This window comes from Serinus canaria, chromosome 18 (assembly GCF_022539315.1).
Source record: "Serinus canaria isolate serCan28SL12 chromosome 18, serCan2020, whole genome shotgun sequence".
Classification (NCBI taxonomy): Eukaryota; Metazoa; Chordata; class Aves; order Passeriformes; family Fringillidae; genus Serinus; species Serinus canaria.
Genome location: NC_066331.1, coordinates 6,778,199 through 6,792,243, shown reverse-complemented (window position 1 = coordinate 6,792,243; position 14,045 = coordinate 6,778,199). Strand labels below are relative to the sequence as shown.

Here is a 14,045-nt window from a genome sequence, read left to right as displayed (position 1 = left end):
TTGGCTCCAAAATCTCTTATACCAACAGCTTTCATTTGGGCAGCAATTAGATCTTCTCCAAGGGTTTCAGGGGCCTTTCCAAAACGTGATCAAGCCTTTCTCCATCTCCACTGTAGGATCAGCCCATGTTTGTCAATGGGGAAATCGAATGTGTTCAAGGCCAGGTTGGGTGGGGCCCTGAGCTACCTGATCTACTGGAAGGTGTCCCCGCCCACAGCAGGAGAGTAGGACTAAGATAAGCTTTAAGGTCCCTTCCAATCCAAACCGATCTGTGATTCTATGAAATGAGTTTTTTCCCAGTCTTGAGGCAAATCAGAAGAAGCCACAAACTGAGCCTCAAACCAGGGTGCAGATAAACACAGACAGACTCTCAACAGTTGCTGCTGGTGAACAGCAGGGCAAAGAAAGCCTGTGGCTACAAAGCAGCTCCCATGCCAGACCTTTCTGGCCACACTACAGGTAACACAAACCCTTACTCAAGATTTTGCTCCTAACTGAGATGGGCCTTCACCTCTGCTTTGCCTTTCTTCCCTGAAAGCTCTGCATGGAAATAAATAATGAACCCAGAGGGACTCACCAGGGAGTAGCTGATTTCACAGGTGGAGCTGGTGTACAGCGAAGCCATGTCACAGATGCATCTGCCACATTCACACCTCCCGTGGTTATTGCAGATGCCCTGGGAGAGAAGAGGTGACATCCTGAGAGTGGCACTGGGAGTCAGCAAGGCCCCTCAGTGCCCCAGAGATTCCAGCACAGGGGCAGCTCGCAGCAGCCCTGCCAGGAGCAGCGGTGCCTGGCGAGGGCGGGGCAGGACCTACCCCCCGGCTGTCGATGCAGGTGTCGTTGCTGGTGGGACATTCACAGCCCGGGCCCTCCCAGCCGCTCTCGCACACGCAGGCACCCCTGGAGCAGCGGCCACGATCTGCAGTGAGAGCAGGGATTGCCTGGGCTCCAGGGCTGGGCCATTTCCCCAGCCCTGTCCGGGGCTGCCCCGCTTTCTTTGGGGTGCACAGGGGCTCCACAGCATCCTCCCTGCACTTCTGCAAGCACAGAGTCCATGCAGCCCATCACTGGTGTCACTGGGATATTTTCTGAAAAATCCCTTTGCCAGGATTTCTTCTCCTGGGAAGCTGAGAAGCTTCAGCTTCTCCCTGATTTGCTGCTTTGGAATGTGATTTGGAGATTGCTTGCCCAGTATGTGAATTGTTTTAATTTAATGACCAATTATGGTCCAGCTGTGTCAAGGCTCTGAGGAGTGACGAGTTTTTATTATTCATTCTTGTTAAGCCTTATGATGTATCCTTTCTCTTTCTTTTGTATAGTTTTAGTATAGCATTCTTTAACATAATATCATAAAATAATAAATCAGCCTTCTGAGAACGTGGAGTCAGATTTCTCATCTCTCACCTCGTCCTGGGGACCCTCACAAACACCACAACTGGTCACTCAACCCCCGTGCCAGTGCCACCAGTCCGGGATACCCTGTCTGTGCCCCCATCCCGGCCGGGAGCTCTGGGGGGGCTCTCACCGTTGCAGAGGAAGCCGGAGGTGCGCGGGCACTGCAGGACGTCGAACTCGCAGAAGGCGCCGTCGAAGCGCAGGCTCTGCCCCTCGGAGTAGCACTGGCACTTGCCGCACAGGCACTCGCCCCGCCCCGAGCACGGCTCCGCGTCCCCGGGCCGGATGCAGCCTTCCTTGTGAGGGGAGGACGCCGGGGAGCAGTCGCACGTGTCCCCTCGCCTGGGGACAGAGATGGTGCTGAGAGAAGCGGGAGCAGAGAGCAGCAGGGTCCTGGGCGGGGTGCCGGGGCACGGACGTGTGTCACTGCGGGTCCCCGGACACCGCAGGGTCCCTGGCAGGGGTGTGGCTCTGGACGCAGTCCTTACCAGCCCGGGTGGCAGATGCACTGTCCGCACACAAAGTTGCCGTGGAAACTACACTTGGGCGAGTCCAACTCTTGTTGCTGGAAGTGAAGAGAGAAGAGGCACTGCTGAATGAGCCCATCTGTGCCCAAGACCATTTCAGGAATCAGAAAGGCAGATGCAAGGGCAAAGTTTTGCCCTGAAGAGCAAGCTCTACCATAGGACATCACCCCAAGGTGGGGACAAGCAGTGATGGAGATCTTGGCCAGGCTGAGCATCACTGAGGGGTTGAGCAGGACCCACAAGCATCAGCCAACTTATTCCCACCCTAGTCTGGCAGGAGGGGGACCTCTCTCTGCATGACCCCACCTGTTCACAGGGACACACGTCGCAGACAACAGCAGTTGACACTGTGAGGCTGTCGCTCAGGGACGTAGGTTTCACATGGATGACTCCGTGCCGGTCCTTCTCGGGGAGGCTGCAGACGTGCTGCCCACCAACATACTCCAGAGCCTTCACGTGCATGTGGAACTTGCTCTGAAGGAAGGGACACACTGCAGGGATGAGCCAGCTCTGCTGGACCGCATCCCAGCTGGACATGAAGAGCTCATCCCCTCACACGTGCTTTCCCTCCGCTGCCATCCGAGGACTTACCACTTTTCCACGGGTGATGTGGAAGGAGCCGGATTCTGTCTTTTCAAATTCCGGGGAGGTGAACTCTGTCTTCAGGGCTCTGGGGGTGAAGTCAGCCCGGATGTCCATCTTGGAGCGGATGCGCTGGGCCCCAGAGCATAAACACGAAGTTGATTTTCAGCAGTACCTGTGACCACCCTGTGGCCTGCTCCTGAGGGGCCACATCCTGCCCTCTGCCTGCTCTCCTGCCCAGGAGGTGCCCCCCCCACCTCCCTGTGAGCCAGGGTGAAGTTCCAGAGAGCAACATTACCTCAAAGGCTGTGCGGAGCAACTCCACGATGTTGGAAGAGTCTTCCTGGAGCACCCCAATCTCGGAGATGGGGAAATATTTGTGCAGCTTCTGCAGAGAGACAGGAACTCAGGAGCCAAGGCCTTGAGAACTCTCCTCTATCACGGGAATGGGCTCTGCTTTGAGACCTCCAAATGTCCCTTCCAACCTGAATTATTCTCCAGCTCTGTGCCTCCACTGCTTTACAAGAAGCAGAAACCAAGACAGGGAGACCTCTAGGAGACCCCGGATTCCTGTGCCCAGTAATACAACCTGAGACCTCCCACAACCTAGAACAGCCACCCAACACCGTGTGCCACCCTCCCAAATACCAAGATGTTGGTTTAGCACTTGGGGGCAAGCGATGGGAGAGCACTATCTCCTCAGAGCTGAGCTGAGGCAGAGGTCCTGGAGGAAAGGCAATCCCTCGTGTCATCACTGCTGTGCTCTCCTCACCTCATAGTAGCTGTAGGAGTGGTTGGTGACAGCGAAGATGGGGATGATGTTGTGCTGGCCCAAGAGGCGCACGAGGGTGGGCACTGAAGGGTAGTCCTGCTTGGTGTCATACACGTAGGTGCCGTGGCTGTCCAGGTGACACTGCTCGTCGTTCCTTGCCAGGATCCCTGCCAGGACGTTGGTACCATCAGCTTCATAGTGAAAGGCAGACTCGGTGGAGAACACGAGCAGGTGAGTGCTGTCCTTTCTCCAGCCAATCTTATCCTGCAGCCAGGGAGGGGGAGAAGGAACCTTTGTCTCTGTGCTTCCCAAACCCCCACACAGCACTTGCAGCCCTTGGCAATCCAGCACTGACAGGAGCTGGAATACCCAAGGGACAAGGCACCACCTGCACCTGGCAGCAATCACAATCAGCCATGTGTCCCCAGGAATCCCAGCACCCACCCACATCCCCAAAGCACAGGGTGTCTCCCGCCCAGCAGCTCAGTGCCAGGCACACGTGTGTACAGGGGGCAAGCCCACGCCTCCCTGGACATGTCTGGAGCTGTGCTCATCCCTCAGCCAAGCCCAAGGGGGCTCTTTTTCAGGGAGCAGAGTTTCATCACCACAGGCGTGGAGGGGGTCAGAGCAAAGAGCACACACAGGGTGCCCAGCAAGCAGCTCTTTGCTGGGCATCAAACATCAGGACACCTATTCTAAGGCTTAGGGAAAATTGGGAATGCAAAACAGCTTGGCACTGGGAGTGTGTGGCTGGGAGGGAAAGAACCAAATGTAGCTGAAACCAAGGTTCCCTGGCTGCCCTGTCACTTGCCTGGGGCACGGCTCTTCTGCTCATCAGTGGGCATCAGGAAGAGCCACTCCTTCAAAACACAGCTCTGGCCACCCTCACCTTGCAAACAGCTGTCTGCAGGATGGCATCAAAGCCGCCCTCAGGGGCATCCAGGTTGCCGGAGATGCGCTCCTTGCGGAGCTCCTGGCTGAAGTGGTTGATGTTGCTGGTCAGGCGGATGACGTTCTTGAAGGAGAATGGGGAGTCAGCGTTGTGCCAGGGCTCACGCAGCCTAGGACAGATGGAACCAGGGGTCTCGTGTGGGCCAGGAGCCAAGGGATGCCCGGGTGCAAGGAGAGGAAATGTGGGGAAGAGTCCCTCAAGGGAAGTCATGGAGCTGAGCAGCTCAGCCACCAGCAGAGAGGGAGAAGGGATGAGGGCAGAGATAGAGGAGAAGACAAGATGAGCAGTCTGTTGTGGCAGAGCAGGGAAGGCCTGAAAGCAGAGGATGACACTGCTGTCATTGTCACAGTGCTACAGCAAGCCCTGAGGGATGGGGAGACCAGGGAGGACACCGGCAGTGAAGGAAGAGACATGGATGGAGGCTCTTGCACTGAAAGCCACAGAGAAACAGAAGGCACTTTCCACTCCCTCTACTCCCACCTCAGGGACCCACAGGGCTCACTCACTTTTCGGGTCTCATGTCTGTCTGAGGGGATGAGACTTTGTCCACAAACTTGCCAAATCCAATGGTGTAATTGGAAGTCAGGGCTTGCAGGAAGTCCGCTGGGAGGGGAGGAAAGGAAGGGGGACACACATAAATAGATGCCTGTGAGCTCCCTCCTCCAGGGAAAGAAGTCCTTTTGTGGGCATCTTCTCTGCTGGTGGGTTCTTAGATAAGATTCCCAAACTATCATCTTTTAGGATCTTTGGGTTTTTATAGGGCAGAAACCTACACCCCCTTTGGAGCCTCAACACTGGAGCTCCTGCAATAGCACCCAGCAGGTTGAGGATGCCAGAGGCCCTGCACAGACCAGCTCTGAGGGGCACCAGCTGGGCTGGAAAGGGACAGCATGTGAGGATCCCTGCAGGACCAGGGAGGCATCCCCACACAGGGCTGCACAGAGATAATGAAAAGCTCTAATTAAAACAGACACCTCTCAGCCTCATTGCCAGCTGCATCCCTCTCGCTGGTGCTGGCAGAGGACTCGCAGCCATAGGCAGGAACGAGCTGCCTGCCTTCATCAGCACAGGCTCCCCTCTTCTCCCAGCTCTGCCCTCACCTAGGTTATGGCCCATGCTTTTAAGGTTGTCCAGATCATCAGACATGGAGTAGGAGAAGTCCATGAGGATGTAGAGATCCACAGGGCTCTCCTTGGGCTGGAAGACATCCATGTTGAAGCTCATCTCCTCGCCAGCCCGCAGCCGCATGTACATGGCCTGGGGGGACACCTGGGTCCTCTGCAGGGACATGTTGATACTGGAATTCTGTGAAGGAGAGTGACATGAAGGGGATGGACTCCATCTCCAGCATGATGCAACGAGGAAGAGGCAAGGAGCAGGGAGATGTGTGGGAAGTACAAAGGCAGGGATGAGCATGTCCCCCTCCCTCATGTACTGTCCAACAGCCTCCCCACAGCCACTCGTGTCCTGCCAGGCACCTCCTCCAGAGGGATGTGAGCATTCTGCTTGCATCTGCTTTGTCTGCAAAGGCACCCCAGCCTGGACCAGGGCCAGCAGCCCACAGGTCCACCTGTGGGCTGCCAAAAAAACAGCCAAGGCATTGCTTTTGAGTAGACCCTACATAAATAGCAATCTGGGCTTTATATTCTGCCAGCTGAGGAACCTAGAGAAGGCTGAAGGACCCCTCCGGAGAGGCTGAGCACGGGCTGTGTCCCCAGCACGCACCTTCAGTGTCCTCATCTCTCCCTGGGTGTACACTATGCTGGCCTCGCCGCAGCCGGAGCGCAGCAGGTTCTCCCGCAGGTCACAGCGCGGCTCCTCGAAGCTCTGCAGGGAGCAAGAGCAGCATCAGAGCCACAGAAAGCACCAGATCCACTGGGAAAGGGGGAAATACACAGGGCAGGAAGCAGTGTCCTGTGCCTAGAGCATTATGAGCCTTTTGAAAGCAGGAGAGGGGCAGAGAGATGGGTTCTGTGAGAGATGTTCTCACGCAGAACCACCAGCTGAAATGTGACCAGCAGTGAGTTACTGGGTTGTGTGGGGTAAAGCTCTCCCTCCATCCCTTGCACACAATTTCTGGTGCACTGCCATTTTCTGACAAACCCCTGTATTGCTGCAATTTTGCCCTGGACTCCCCTCCCTCCCCATGTTCCACACCAAAAGGAAATCCACATTGAAGCCTTTCCCATCCAGAAGAGAAGCTGGATCCAGAAGCTGCCCCTGCTCTTGTGTCCCTGACCCCCTGAGGGTGGTGGGATCCTTCCATCAGCAGGGTGGGAAGAGGAGCCCCAGGCTGCCCTGCAGGGTCTCACCTCGTCGGTGCAGAAGGAGCAGTCCTTATCCACCCGGATGCACTCGGTGCAGCTCTTTGCCCGGGACAGCACACAGCGGTTGTCTGCCAGGGAAGATCAGGGCATCAGGGATGGGAAAAACAAAGCGAGCTGTGGGAGAAAGGCTGATCCCATGGAAAAATTGAGGTTTTGCCTGGTTAGGGGAAACTGGCTGCAAAACAGCAGCGGGGTAGCATGGGAGGGTCCCCAAAACTGGGGAGATGGAAAATAGCAGGAAAAGCCCACAGCAGGTGTTCTTCACATGAAGACTGGTTTCTGGAGGCAGGACAGGTACACACAGTCCCAAGGGAGGTGGCAGACAGGGCTACCACGGCTCCACTCACTTTTGCTCCATTGGCAGACGCCGGTGGCGCAGAGCAGGGACAGGAGGAGCAGCCTGGCACATGCCTGTGGCAGCACATTCATCCTCTTCCTCCTGAAATAAAGGGATTGCTGCATTGCAGAGAGCCAAGTGGTGGAAATGGACCGGATGTGACCAGGGCAGCTCCCGCAGAGCCCCTTCCCAGCCCCACCAGGGTGGGACAGCCCTCACATCCCGAGCTGGAAACAAAGCCAGGGATGGTTTGTGCTCTGCTCAGGCATCTGCAAAAGGCTCAACATTCCCAGCAATGCCACCCCTGTGCCTGGAGTTGGGGTGCACAGCTTGACATCAGGGGTTGCTGCAGGCAGCTGGAGCACAGGAGGCTCCTGGACAGAGCCCAGCACCATCCACACATGTGAGCACTGACCAGGACAAGACATTGCTTTTCCTGGCAGGTTAGGGAAGCAAAAAAAAAAAAAAAAAAAAAAAAAAAAACCACAAAAAAGCCAAACCAAAACAAAAAAAAAAAAAAAAACCCAAAACAAAGTGACTGCCCACATCTCTCCCCAAAACAACACTGACCCCTCCCTTCAGCTATTTCCTATCACACTAAGAGTTTCCAGGATGGTCAAGCCAACAATAAAGAGAGGGTGAGGTCTTGGGAAATGCCAGGCTTGGAGCTTTGGAGTCATTGAATGAATCTGTGGTTTTGAGAGCCTGGCAGATCCCCTTTGTCCTGTCCAGGGTAGCAGGACCCCTTGATGGACACAGAGGTCAAATCCTAAACAGAGTGAACCATTCTCCCTGCACCACACGTGACTGAGAAAACTCGGTGCCATCCAGAAGTCAGCATTTGGATGTGGTAAACAGAAGGCACAAAGCTGGAACTTGAGTTCTGCAGCTGCTGTGCCAGAGGCTCGTCCTCACACTCAGCAAGGCAAGTGAGAGCAGTCAAGGAACAAACAACAGTGTAAAGATATCATTAAAGCATCTCCTTCCTGGTAGATGCAATTGTGAAATATGAAATGTGAATGAATTGTCTTATAGCTTCTTGCTGTGTCAGCCCTGACTCTAAAATGAAAAGAATGTGAAAACCACTTAAAACAGGGAAAGGAAACAGGAAAAGTTGTTGCATTCAGTAACGATGTCCAAGTTCCCCGAGGGACATCCAGCACACAGAGCAGTCACATGGAGACTCAGCTACTCACAGCCTGGCCTGGGCTGCAGGGAAACCTCTGGAAAAACCCAGCCTGGTCTCAGCAGCACCAGATCACACTTGGCCTCTGCAGCCAGGGGAACTCACTGAGTGCAGCAATTGTGACACAGGGCTCAACCAAGCACAGGACATCGCTCCTGGTGGCTGCACTTGGCTCCATGTGAGGGCCACTGGGTACACAGCAGCAACTGGCAGGACACTGGTGTCTCGTTCATCCTGTCAGCTGTGCCCAGAGGGATTTAGCACAGCCATTAATGCCCGTGGCTAAAAGTGCAACACAGGAGCCTCAGGGCAGCGTCTCTGCAGGGAAACTCCGGGAAGTTTCACTGCTCCTCAGGACCTGCAGCCAATGTGCTGTTTTACCAATGAGCTGCTTTTCTTAATGTTAAAGGTACCAGTTGAGCAGGGGAACTCCTCTGCTTCCCTCCCTGCCACACTGACAGCCAGGCCATGTCACCAGTCAGGCCCTTTGCAGGTTTGGCTTCGGGTGGTCCCTGTCCCCCTAAGTCCCATTGCAGTGCTGGCTCTGAGGCCAGGACATGCCTGTGACCTCCTTCAGGGACAGTCCTCACACCAGCACTCATTGTCAAATATTGTATCCCTTGCTACCAACACAGGTGGATTTTGAAGCCAGGAAAATCCTTTTTTCCCTTGGTCTGCCCCAGCCCAGGACAGTGCTACAGAGATGTGGGGAGGTAGCAGGTAGAGGTGGGATGAAAGGGTAGGGAAGAAATCCTCAGAGCCCGTGGAAGGACAACACAGTTGAAAACATCACCTGAGCACCCAGCAAATCCCATCTCCCACCATGGCATGGGCCACAAGGCAAGGATTGAGTATGGGACCAGACTGCTCAGCTCACAAGGACCTAATGCCTCTTCCCTTAATCACCAGTTAGGAAAAAGTCACCAAGGATCTGATGGACACACCCTGGGCCTCAGGCACAAATTACCACCACGTCTTTTCAACTGCTGAGATAAAAGGCCATAAAATCCTGCTCAATATAAGTATTCTGTTGCCCTGTGAGCCACCTACCTTCAAGGATTTTGCTAGGCAGATGCAAGCCTTCTGGGTGCTGGTGGCACAGAGCATGGCCACTGAGGAATGCAGCCTGAAATATTCCTACAAAAATATGGGAGTGGCCACCCCTTGCTTTCAGAAGTGTCCTCTGGAAGGGAAAATGCCACTTCCACTTCAGGAAAGCTGCAGGACTTGGTTTGGTTTTCATGACAACAACAACAACAAAAAATAAATCTGGTTCAGTTGTGCAAAAACAAGGAGAAAGAGCAGCTCCTGGCTGCACATAAACTTCCTACCATTTCCCAGACTTGCTCCAGCATTTCCTCCTGGTCTCCTCTCACTCCCCCCAGCCTTTGCCCTGCCCCTCAGCACAGCCAACAAATCTGCTCCAGGAATATGCCAAGAGCTCCTGAGCCTGGAGGAGCTGGGGCTAGCTACCTCATCCCCAAAAATCCAGGCAATGCTCCAAACAAACCACTGGTGTAATGGGACAGAGGACAGGGTTGGAATGGCAGATGGGGGAGCAAGGAGCATTTTGTGATAAGCCACAAAGCAACAGCAGGAGCCTGGTCCCAGCCACCATATGGGGTACACCCGGCAGGCTGGGACACGGGAGTGGGAAAGTGAGGGAGATGCTCAAGCAGGGAGTTCCCAAGCACAGCCTTTCCTCTCTTGGGTGGGAATTGCTCTTTTCATGGCTGCAGCCATGGGAGGCTGTGTGGGGCTGTGCAGGGGACTGACCCAGGTCCACGGCATCAAGGACTGTCCATGTGTACTGAGGATGGGCAGTGCAGCCACAGCCCAGGGGATCAGGGACACAGCTCCTGTTCTCTCCCCTGCACATGGTGGCACAGAGCTCCTGGGACCATGCTCCAAAACTTGGAAATTATCAAGCCAGACTCCCCAAAACTACCAAAAACTCGACCTACAAATCAAATAGTCTCTTACACACAAAATCCTACTGGTCTTGTTTTGTTTGCCTTCCCCATCTATTCCCCCTCCTTCCCCAGGCATGCTCCTGCAGCTGGGACACTCCATGTGTGTTTTCAGCTCCCAGGTTGAGTTCCAGACCCCAGACACAGCCCCCAGCACCCTCCAGCCAAGGATAAAACACAGCAGGACCCAGCCCGGGCACCGAGCTGCTTTGTGGCCAGCACCCCCTGTGCTGTGAAGGGCTGGTGGCTCTGCTTCCATCTCCTCCTGCTGCCCCGGGCTCGAGCAGGGGGGGAACTCCATGGAGCAAAGGCGGGAACGGCAGGACCCTGCCTGGGTCTGCCCAATGCCAGCACAGCCCTGGAGCCCTCCTGTTCCCTCCATGTGCTCTTCCTGCCACTTTCTCTGCTCCTTTGGCTCCACAAGACACTTTTCCCTCCTTCCCCTCTGTGGGTGCTCCTTATCCCCCTTTCCCCCAGCTAACCCACGCCTGTCAGCTCCCTCCTACCAGCCCTCCTGTCCCGTTCCCTGTTCCCTGTCCATGTCAGATCCACCAATTTGCAAACACCCCAATACCTGCAGTGAACCCTGAACCCGCGCTCTCTCCTGGCCTTTTCCTCCGGGATCCCCCTTCCCTTGCTCCCCCCTTGCAGGGGCAGCCACCAGATCTGGCAAACAGCCCCGGTGGGCTCCGCGGGTGGGAGGCACCCACAGCCCGGCTGGCCTTGCACACCTTCACCCGTGAAGGGTTCCCTGGGTGCCAGCTCCGAGGCACCACAGCCTTTCCCCCTGGAACTAGGCTGAGGGATGGGACAATCCCTGAAACTCCAACAACTGTCCCCAAAGGGCTCTGCTCGGCCGTGCCACCCGTGGCACCCCCCCACCGCTCCCGGCCCCCCACCCAAATACCTGCGGACACAAACCCGGACCCGTGCGGCCCCCAAAGCCCTGCCCGGTCAGGAGCGTTGCCTTTCCCTGCCAGCCCAGAGGCGCCGGACGGTGCCCGACAGCCAAAAACCAGGGGAGAACAGAGGGAACAGGCGGGCAGGGGCTGAGCCCCGCGCTCCGTGTCCTGCCCACCTGCCCGCGCGTTAATTCACTGCCCGGTTCATCAACGCAGCCAAGTTCAAGCGAGCTGGACGCTGCAGAGCACAGACGAATTAATTCCACAAACCTCATTAGCGCTGAGTCTGACTCAGAGTCCAAATCCTCTGCCGCAGCCCCAATAACAGGCACCCGCACTCCAAGCCAAGAAATTCTCCCGAAGGCAGAGGGGGAACGTGCTGCTTCGCTGCTGCGACTTGATTTCCAGCTTTGGGCTTTTCTTTCCTTTTTTTTATTCTCTTTCTCCCTCCTCTCTATTTTGTGTCCCGTTTCTCTTTCCGGTTAAACCTCAGGTCCCGGTGCGGCGGGGAGCGCAGCCAGCCCGCGATCCCACATAACTCTCTGCGGCTCCCCGGCCCCTCAGCCAAAAATCCACTTCGCTCTCACTGCCCGAGCTGCCGCCTCGCCCTCCCGAGGGGCTGCCAGGGAGGAAAGGTGGGAGCTGCGATCAATGAGCTTGGATCCCAGGTGAGGAGAAGTTTTATCCCAGCTGGGAGGGAGGAGGGGGTGCCCGTGACGCAGGGCTGGCATTCACTGCTCCCGGCACACCTGGCCGGGCAAGCACAGCCTCCGGACCCTCCCTCCGCGCAAGCCCCATCCCACAGGAACAGGGCTGAGGAAAGGGCGGTGGGAAGGTGCTGCCGAGGGCAGGGAGCCCGAAGGGGTTGCTCGGCTCCATCTGCCTGCTCAGGACAGAGCTGAGGGAGCTCCCCGACCTCCCGTGGAAGGGGTTTCTCCTCCCAGTTTCCCCCTGGCACGACTGGGAGGTGTCACCCTCAGAGCTCAGGTAACACCTTGCTGAAATGTCAGGGAAATTCCTGCCCGACAACCCTCAGGTGCCGAGCCCAGCCTCGGTGCTTTGCGTGCAGAGAGGATGGATCAGCACCCTGCTTTATCCAGGGCATGGGCACAGCCCAGCACTCCTCACCTGCAGTGAATCTGCCTCAAGATTGTAGCACCAGGAATGATTCCCATCCATACCTGCATGCCACCATGGTCCAAGGCTGCACCAAGCAGCAATCCCACAGCTGATTCCAGTCCTTCTGCTGAGCTGGATCCAAAATCCCTTCCCCTGTCCAAAGAACAGCAGAGGAAGGTTTAGAGTTCAGGTGAGGCCGTTTTTCTGTCCGCAACACCCGTTTGCTTTAGAGCCTGGGGTTGGTCACAGCTCAGAACCACTCACACTTTCCACAGAGCAGAGCACACACGTTCTGGAGTAGATGCAATGGCAAAGGCTGGATTTTGGCTCCCTGATAGATACTCACAAGGAAACCTGCATCCCCTGAGCTTCCACACGAACAATAGCAACAGCCAAATGGAAAAATGGCACATTTCCTGCCTGACTATGAGCAGGGCAATTTTGCCCTCCTCGTTCTCAATGTGTCATTACAGAGGCTGCTGCTCTCCAGAACTGATAGAAAGGTGAGGAGCAGGATTCCTTTCACTACAAGAAATTAGGAAGCTCAAGTTAATATATGCAAACTGCCTTAGCCCCAGGATAAAGGAGGGTGTGCTTGTGCCATTAAAAACTACAGCAAATGGGAAACAGGCAGAGGTGCAGGGGAAGATGGCCCGGGCAGTTTAAATCTGGCTTTTCTGAGTTTCCCAACACATAACTTGGTGGCCCCAGTCCCTTTGGAGATGTGATTTCCTAGAGTTTAAAAAAGGTTCTGAAAATGAAGGAGGTTTGCCGTTGTTTTTTTGGTTTTTTTTAACACATGAGGACAGTGACGGCAACGTGGGAGCTGGGACATGAGACAAAATAAAGGCAGAGCAGGACCAGGCTGTGAGTGTTGATGCTTGAGCTGCTAGTGAAGAGCAGATCATTCCCACAGAGGGGCTGAAGGCAGAGGGTCCTGCTCTGCCTCAGGAGCCACAGACGCAGCAGATGTTGGACATTGCAGATGAATTAAAACTGGGCTTCTGTTCCCAAGACAGGAGGGGACCTTGTGCTGGTGCTCACAGACCTGTCTGGTCACCTCACCTGGCCCTGTCCACCAGGGGGTCCCACCAGCTCCATCCCACGTCCCACTGCTGCAATTTTCCTCTTTGAGGTAAGCTGCCACTGCAGTTGAAAAAGCCAATTTAGGCTGCAAGAAGTGTTGTAGTAAAAAACCCAGTTAATTTAGTGATGGATTCCTAACAGGAATCCTGAAGCCAACCAGAAAAGCTCATGAGCACCCACCTTGCACCACAATACTCCATGTCCTGACTTTCTGGGTGTTCTCCTTTCTCCAGCTGGGATGGAGAATGTTTATGTTGCCTCCTGTAAAAGATCTCTGGTGTCACCTGCAGACCCTGACAGCCCCAGGGTTTCCTGACACCCTCTGCCTCCCCTTCATCCCTGCAGCCTGGAGCAGCAAGGAGGGACCAGCTCCCTTCAGCCTTCCCAGCTGTGAGGAGAAGAGGAGAAGCCCAGCTGCTCCCTCTGGGTGCTGCCAGAAGAGCTCAAGATACCAGTTTTGCACCTTTCTTTAAGACATGTCCCCCCAGCAGCTAAGAAATCCCAAGCCCACAGAACATGAGTTTTCCCAGGGCTGTAACTGGGCTGCTTTTACATTTGCAGGGCTGATTAAGGCACTTTTCCAATATAAAGGCAACTTCACCATCAAATTTTTAGGGCAAAAAATCAGAGAGGAATCAGAAATTTTCTGTAAATACTCATGAGAATATAAAGGTTTTAATTAATCTTGTCTTTAAAGAAAATAAAAAGGTTGTTTAATGAGTTGTCTTTCAGGCAGCTTCTCCAAATTACTTCCACCAGGGAAGAGCACCAGGTGAACTCAACTTCTTGCCTTAGTTCCATAGTTGCTCTGCCTGCCTGTTGGATCAGGCTTTTATCACACAAATTTGCTGCTTTTAAGAACAGAGGACAGGGATTTCAGAGGCAGG

At 55.0% G+C, this 14,045-nt stretch overlaps 1 protein-coding gene across 6 annotated transcripts in view; it reads right to left on the bottom strand.

Annotated features, from left to right (window-relative positions):
- Positions 1–12,602, bottom strand: part of ITGB4 (integrin subunit beta 4) — a 29,667-nt gene extending 17,065 nt beyond the window's left edge. For 2 of the 6 annotated variants that reach the window (XM_018919073.3, XM_050981237.1), the window contains exons 1-16: positions 12,419–12,601; positions 12,135–12,225; positions 6,906–6,997; positions 6,544–6,626; positions 5,957–6,058; positions 5,332–5,536; positions 4,738–4,834; positions 4,169–4,340; positions 3,280–3,543; positions 2,806–2,895; positions 2,517–2,639; positions 2,232–2,399; positions 1,887–1,963; positions 1,529–1,740; positions 819–922; positions 578–676 (exon numbers count right to left, since the gene is read on the bottom strand). In XM_018919073.3, the coding sequence (XP_018774618.1) occupies positions 578–676; positions 819–922; positions 1,529–1,740; positions 1,887–1,963; positions 2,232–2,399; positions 2,517–2,639; positions 2,806–2,895; positions 3,280–3,543; positions 4,169–4,340; positions 4,738–4,834; positions 5,332–5,536; positions 5,957–6,058; positions 6,544–6,626; positions 6,906–6,997; positions 12,135–12,225; positions 12,419–12,485 (2,046 nt within the window). In that variant the 5' untranslated portion in view covers positions 12,486–12,601. Of the gene's footprint in view, positions 1–577; positions 677–818; positions 923–1,528; positions 1,741–1,886; positions 1,964–2,231; positions 2,400–2,516; positions 2,640–2,805; positions 2,896–3,279; positions 3,544–4,168; positions 4,341–4,737; positions 4,835–5,331; positions 5,537–5,956; positions 6,059–6,543; positions 6,627–6,905; positions 6,998–11,223; positions 11,738–12,134; positions 12,226–12,336 lie in introns of those variants that run through there. The other 4 variants (XM_050981235.1, XM_018919071.3, XM_050981236.1 and 1 more) reach the window with 4 other exon arrangements.
- Between the last annotated feature and the right edge of the window lie 1,443 nt (positions 12,603–14,045).